General features: G+C 41.6%; 1 protein-coding gene across 1 annotated transcript; it reads right to left on the bottom strand.

The window, feature by feature from the left end:
- Window positions 1-218: 218 nt before the first annotated feature.
- On the bottom strand, window positions 219-1,154 carry LOC122693374 (olfactory receptor 4D2-like). Its single transcript, XM_043900873.1, has one exon. The coding sequence runs from the start codon at window positions 1,152-1,154 to the stop codon at window positions 219-221; it is 936 nt and encodes a 311-aa protein (XP_043756808.1).
- Window positions 1,155-7,584: the final 6,430 nt, after the last annotated feature.

The raw sequence follows: 7,584 nt of genomic DNA, 5'->3' as shown, positions 1-7,584 counted from the left end.
AAATGCTGCTGTCATTGGAGCATTCAAATCATCTAACACAAACAAAAGTAAGAATTTACCTTTTTCCTCAAAATCTGGGTAAGCTGCTTATTTTCAATAAGCATTCACTTCTATGATGACCCTTATAACACATACACAAGTTATTGAAGAGGCCAGATACAGCAGCTCTCTCTCCAAATTATCAATGGAAAACAAAGCCAAAGAGAAGTGACCCACTATCACTCTCTTTTACAAAGCAGCCAGCGCCTCCCTAATCTCTTCACTGCTGCCTGCATTTCCTGGTTCCTCAGGGTGTAGATCATGGGGTTGAGCATGGGAGTCATGACTGTGTGGCTGACAGATACAGCCTTGTCCATGGAGAAGGAAGTGAAGGGCCGGGCATAGAGGTAAATGCTTGGAATGAAGACCATAGACATGACGATGATGTGGGTTGTACAGGTGGAAGCTGCCTTCCTCCTCGCCTTCCCTGAATGGGACCTCAGCATCACCAGGATGGCTGAGTAGGAGATCAGGAGGAGGAGGAACCAGATGACATCCAGCATCCCACTATTGGAGATCACAAGGAACTCCAGGACAGAAGTGTCAGTGCAGGCGAGTCTCAATACCTGTGGAACATCACAGTAGAAATTATCTAGGATGTTGGGGCCGCAGAAAGGCAGAGGGAGCATCAGAGCTAGTTGGGAAATGGAATGAATGAAGCCTCCCACCCAGCTGGCCACCACTAGCCCAGCACAGACCTGAGTGTTCATGATGGTGACATAGTGGAGGGGCCGGGATATAGCAACAAGGCGGTCACAGGCCATCACTGAGAGGAAGAAGACTATGGCACCTCCCAGAAAGTGGAAGAAGAAGATCTGGGCCATGCAGCCCTGGTAGGAAATCGTCTTCTTCTTAGAGAGGAAGTCCACCAGCATCTTCGGGGCAGTGACTGAGGAGAAACACAGGTCTATGACAGCCAGGTTTCTGAGCAGAAAATACATGGGTGTGTGGAGCCTGGAATCAGAGATCACTGTGACCATGATGAGGAGGTTTCCCATGACAGTGGTTGTGTAGACAAACAGGAACACCAGAAACAAGATAAGCTGGAGCTCCTGAGTCTGTGAGAGCCCCAGGAAGACAAATTCTGGCACCCACGTGTGGTTCCCTGATTCCATGGTGTCTTCTCCATACACATAAAGAAAACACACCACAGACAGAGATGTATTAGTGCTCAGGGGCTCAAATTAAGTTCCAGTTCTAGATGATGGACATTTTTGTGCAGATCATAATTCCAGGCACTGATTAAATGGCCTTGCCTTTGGAGCATGTACAAATTGGTGCTGAAATATATATTCATGCTATATCAAAAAGATATCCAGAGACACATACAGACTGCTTTTTAAACATACTGTGTAGTACAGTGACGAGAAGATGCTTGGAGTCCAACAGACTTGTAGTCAAATTCCAGAGCTTCTTATTCTTGATATCTGACCTAGAGTAAGTTATTCAAGTTCTCTGTCTCAGTTTCCACAACAAAAATGTTGTCTGTATGTAATGTCTAGAGGATAAAATAAGATAACACATAGGTTCCTTAAATAGTACCTGGACTATTACATGGTAATCACTCTCCTCTGGGTAGTGTCTCACTGTAAAGATCTCTTGCCTTCTTCCAAGTCTCTAATAGTCTGTACCAATCATTTCTTGTGTAACAGCTAACATGTCAAAATGTTAATGAACTTTTTGTTTCTAGGGTTTTCCTCCCCAATTCAACCATAACATGGTACTGACATTATGTCTTGATTCACAATTTATTTCTTCTCTGCAGTGCTCATGCTTTGTGATAGTCAATACTCAAAAAGCATGTGGTGTTGACTCTGGGTGGGTGAACAGCTATAGGCAGTGTCCCCTCTCCCTGGTGTAGGTGGCCCCTTACTGGACGGGGGCCAGGACATATATGGTGTGTGTGCTGAGACACAAGAAAGTGGAGAGAAATTCTCTAATTAAAAACAGGTGGTGGATACTGTATGAAGGAGGTTGGAAGAGCTTTAATAAAAAGCCCAAGAGTTTATAAAATGTTACTGAATACAAGAGCAGAAGACACAGAAAGATACTGAAATAAGAGAAATAGAATAGACAAAGGAACAAAAAGAAGAAAATTATGATTAGGGGGGAGGAAGGAAAGGGAATGAAAAGGTGGAGGGGCAGGAGCTAGAAGGGAAGAAAGGTGAAGGAGGATAGGGAGGTGAGAGATAGAGGTGACAAATGATGGTTAAGTGGCTTTCACACTCCCCTGTTTTGCCTCACTCCCCTCCTCACTTGCCTCCTGCAATCCATTGTCCATCAGAGATCATTTTAGTCTTATCCTTGGGCTTCCATCTGCCTCCACTCTTGTCCATATACTATATCACTGTCAGAGAGACTTTTCTAAACTCATATTTGATCACCTCCCCCCCGTCATTATAATATTTCAATGAGCATTGAGGGCCCGCAGCTTAAAACTCAAGCTCTTAGAAGTGACCTACCATGGTTTATGGGTTAATTCAGGGTTGAAACACATGCTTACACACATGTGACTCCCTCTCAGTGTATCACACCAAGTCCTAAAATGTAGGCTCCATCTCCCCTTCTCATCAGTATCCCTGTTACCCAGGAACTTGTTGCTGTTCAGGAATTCATGGTCTATCACATATGTCATATATTCAGCTGCTTCTGCAGCTTTGGAAATGAATTCTGTTTCCTGAAATACATTCTACAACTTTTTCAACCTAGAAGTCCTCAAATATCACCTTCTCTCTGACTCCTTCTCCATTTCTCCCATGCAGAATTAATCTCTCCCTTCTCAGGGTTCCAATAACATTTTATAAGTACCTTTAGTATGGCATTTATCATTTCTTTTCTGTTGTCCCTTTGAATTAGATTTTAAATTTAATTACTTAGTGGCCCAAAAATATATAATAACAACTCTGATTTAGCAGTTGCTCAAAAAACAGTTGGCTATCCAAATGTATTAGGGGAGTTACATGATCTTGTTCAGTGTGACCATGCAGAGAATTCTGTGGTGTATTTCTTTATCCTTTGCTCTCAACATCTTCCCTCTAAATCACAGGAACACATTCTCGCTTGGTTGTTAAAAGCCTGGTTTTGCACATGCGACTTCAGGAATCTGTTTTCAGAACCTCATTTCCTCTGCATTACTGAGGCTCCCCTCACACTTTAGATTTCCTACCATCAGTCTATGTCCCTTGTTTATTCTCTGCACTCTCCAGCAAGTGACTCTGGATTCTTCTTACTGTATCCACAGGTGAGGAAACCCTGGTCTCACCTTCCATTAGCCAGACTGGGGAAGTCTCCAGACCTTCCATCTTTTTGGAGATCCTTTTTCTCCAGCATCAGTTTCCCGGTTACTGCCCATACATTGAGTATGCAACAATGATTGTGACTCTAGGGGAAGAGGGGATATCCTTGGGAGAAACTACTGAACTCGGTTCAACAGATAGGGCTGGGCTGATTACCACTGGGGGGAAGGGAGCAATGGGAGTTGTTAAAAAGTTTCTAAGTGTTTCAACACCACATATTCATTAAAAGTTATTCCTTGGGGGCCAAAAGGACCAAGGACAATACAATTTTATAAATTTGTAGAATACGGGATTTCTCGGGCAAGATCCAAAAGTACAGGAATCTCTTCAAAAGAAACATACTCTCTGGAGTTTTAGAAGAACCCATTTCTTAGACCAGTGATTCTTACCTTTGAGACAATGACTTACAGAACTTGTTAAAAGATAAATCACTGTGCCCAACCTCTAGACTCTCATTCTGTTGGCCCGTGGTAAGCCAAGAATTTGCATTTGTAACAAGTTCTCAGGTGATGTCAATTTCCCTGCTCCAGGGACCACACTTTGAGAACCACAGACTTGCTCCTCAACAAACTTTTCTCTCTTCAGGAATCTTATGGATAACTGCCTAATATGCTACTAGAGATCAGTGGAGAAATAACTCCAGAAAGAATCAACAGATGGAGTCAAAGCAATAACAACACCCAGTTGTGGAAGTGACTAGTGATAGAAGCAAGGTCCGATGCTGTAAAGAGAAATATTGCATATGAACCTGGAATGTCAGGTCTATGAATCAAGGAAAATTGGAAGTGGTCAAATAGGAGATGCAAGACTGAACGTCGACATTCTAGGAATCAGCAAACTAAGATGGACTGGAATGGGTGAATTTACCTCAGATGACCATTATATCTACTACTGTGGGCATGAATCCTTTAGAAGAAATGGAGTAGCCATCATAGTCAACAAAAGAGTCCAAAATGCAGTACTTGGATGCAATCTCAAAAACGACAGAATGATCTCTGTCTGTTTCCAAGGCAAACCATTCAATATCATGGTAATCCAAGTCTATGCTCCAACCAGTAACGCTGAAGAGGCTGAAGCTGAATGGTTCTGTGAAGATCTACAAGACCTTCTAGAACTAACACCCAAAAATGATGTCCTTTTCATTATAGGGGACTGGAATGCAAAAGTAGGAAGTCAAGAAACACCTGGAGTAACAGGCAAATTTGGCCTTGGAGTACAGAATGAAGCAGGCCAAAGGCTAATAGAGTTCTGCCAAGAGAACACACTGGTCATAGCAAACACCATCTTCCAACAACACAAGAGACAACTATACACATGGACATCACCAGATGGTCAACACCGAAATCAGATTGATTATATTCTTTGCAGCCAAAGATGAAGAAGCTCTATACAGTCAGCAAAAACCAGACCAGGAGCTGACTGTGGCTCAGATCACGAACTCTTTATTGCCAAATTCAGACTTAAATTGAAGAAAGTACAGAAAACCACTAGATCATTCAGGTATTACCTAAATCAAATCCCTTATGACTAAACAGTGGAAGAGAGAAATAGATTTAAGAGACTAGATCTGATAGACAGAGTGCCTGATGAACTATGGATGGAGGTTCGTGACATTGTACAGAACACAGGAATCAAGACCTTCCCCAAGAAAAGGAAATGCAAAAAAGCAAAACGGCCATCTGAGTAGGCCTTACAGGTAGCTGTGAAGAGAAGAGAAGCAGAAAGCAAAAGAGAAAAGGAAAGATATATCCATTTGAATGCAGAGTTCCAAAGAATAGCAAGGAGAGATAAGAAAGCTTTCCTTAGCGATCAGTGCAAGGAAATAGAGGGAAATAATAGAATGGGAAAGACTAGCGATCTCTTCAAGAAAATTAGATACCAAGGGAACATTTCATGGAAAGATGGACTCAATAAAAGACAGAAATATGGACCTAACAGAAGCAGAAGATATTAAGAAGAAGTGGCAAGAATACACAGAAGAACTATACAAAGAAGATCTTCATGACCCAGATAATCATGATGGTGTGATCACTCACGCTCATCTAGAGCCAGACATCCTGGAATGTGAAGTCAAGTGGGCCTTAGGAAGCATCACTAGGAACAAAGCTAGTGGAGGTGATGGAATCCCAGTTGAGTTATTTCAAATCCTGAAAGATGATGCCGTGAAAGGGCTGCACTCAATATGTCAGCAAATTTGGAAAGCTCAGCAGTAGCCATAGGACTGGAAAAGGCCAGTTTTCACTCCAGTCCCAAAGAAAGGCAATGCCAAAGAATGCTCAAACTACCACACAATTGCACTCATCTCACCTGCTAGTAAAGTAGTGCTCAAAATTCTCCAAGCCAGGCTTCAGCAATATGTGAACCGTGAACTTCCAGATGTTCAAGCTGGTTTTAGAAAAGGCAGAGGAACCAGAGATCAAATAACTAACATCCACCGAATCATCGAAAAAGCAAGAGGGTTCCAGGAAAACATCCATTTCTGCTTTATTGACTATGCCAAAGCCTTCGACTGTGTGGATCACAATAAACCGTGGAAAATTCTGAAGAAGATGGGAATACCAGACCACCTAACTTGCCTCTTGAGAAACCTGTATGCACGTCATGAAGCAACAATTAGAACTGCCCATGGAACAACAGACTGATTCCAAATAGGAAAAGGAGTACATCAAGGCTGTGTATTGTTACCCTGCTTGTTTAACTTCTATGCAGAGTACATCATGGGAAATGCTGGGCTGGAGGAAGCAGAAGCTGGAATGAAGATGGCCAGGAGAAATATCAATAACCACAGATATGCAGATGACATCACCCTTATGGCAGAAAATGAAGAAGAACTAAAGAGCCTTTTGATGAAATTGAAAGAGGAAAGTGAAAAAGTTGGCTTAAAGCTCAACATTCAGAAAACTAACATCATGGCATCTGGTCCCATCACTTCATGGCAAATAGATGGGGAAATAGTGGAAACAGTGGCTGACTTTATTTTTTGGGGCTCCAAAATCACTGCAGATGGTGATTGCAGCCATGAAATTAAAAGATACTTACTCCTTGGAAGGAAAGTTATGACCAACCTAGACAGCATATTAAAAAGCAAAGACATTACTTTGTCCACAAAGTTCCGTCATAGTCAAGCTATGGTTTTTCCAGTAGTCATGTATGGATGTGAGCGTTAGACCATAAAGAAAGCTGAGCACCAAAGAATTGATGCTTTTGAGTTGTGGTGTTGGAGAAGACTCTTGAGAGTCCCTTGGACTGCAAGGAATCCAACCAGTCCATCCTAGAGGAGATCAGTCCTGGGTGTTCATTGGAAGGACTGATGTTGAAGCTGAAACTCCATTACTTTGGCCACCTGATGCAAAGAGCTGACTCATTTGAAAGGACCCTCATGCTGGAAAAGATTGAGGGCAGGAGGAGAAGGGGACGAAAGGGGATGAGATTGTTGGATGCCATCACCGACTCAATGGACAAGAGTTTGGGTATACTCTGGAAGTTGGTGATGGACAGGGAGGCCTGTCGTGCTGTGATTCATGGGGTTGCAAAGAGTCGGACACGACCGAGTGACTGAACTGAACTGAATTGATGGATAACTGGCTTGATTTCTTTCCTTCCTTCCTGTTCTCTTCTTTCTCCCTTTTCCCCTTTTCTTCTAATTTTAAGACTAACTGATCTTTACTTAGAAATAGTCATAGATGGACAAACATATACGATCAATACAATAGAAATTTACTGTCTATAAACCTTGTCCTTTATTTTGTGAACCAAAGCCCTTATACTGTTTTACCATCCATCCCAAGTGTAACTAGATCATCTATACAGTGAATTGATGATTCTTTATTCATCTATTCTAAGATCTGTTAGATCTATTCATCTAAAGAATAGATGCATTCTTTACCTGTGTACTCATACTACCTCTAATACAAGGATTGGTACAGGAAACTCACATATTTCTCATTATGAGGAATTGATCAACACGGGAATTAATTGGCATTGTAACCTTGATGTGCTGTAAAAACTTTCTTATTTCTTAGAATTCTCTGTTCTGCATAGGACTTACAGATTGGTCTGAATTATTTCACTGCAAATGTTTATTCTTGGCAAAATAGAGTATCTGCCTTTGGTAGATAAGAGTACAATGTAAAGTTCTTCCACATACAAGTGAGGTAGATTCAAAAATTATTCTGGGTTGTTTTTTTTTTCATTTTGTGTTTGCTCATTAAGTTAGTCATTCAATTATATTTGTTTTTTAACTTTTTGT

This window comes from Cervus elaphus, chromosome 5, assembly GCF_910594005.1.
Source record: "Cervus elaphus chromosome 5, mCerEla1.1, whole genome shotgun sequence".
NCBI classification, from domain to species: domain Eukaryota; kingdom Metazoa; phylum Chordata; class Mammalia; order Artiodactyla; family Cervidae; genus Cervus; species Cervus elaphus.
This window is presented reverse-complemented; position numbering and strand designations above follow the sequence as displayed.

Excerpts from the sequence above, each read along its gene's own strand:
- LOC122693374 (XM_043900873.1), bottom strand. The coding sequence starts at position 1,154 with ATGGAATCAGGGAACCACACGTGGGTGCCAGAATTTGTCTTCCTGGGG.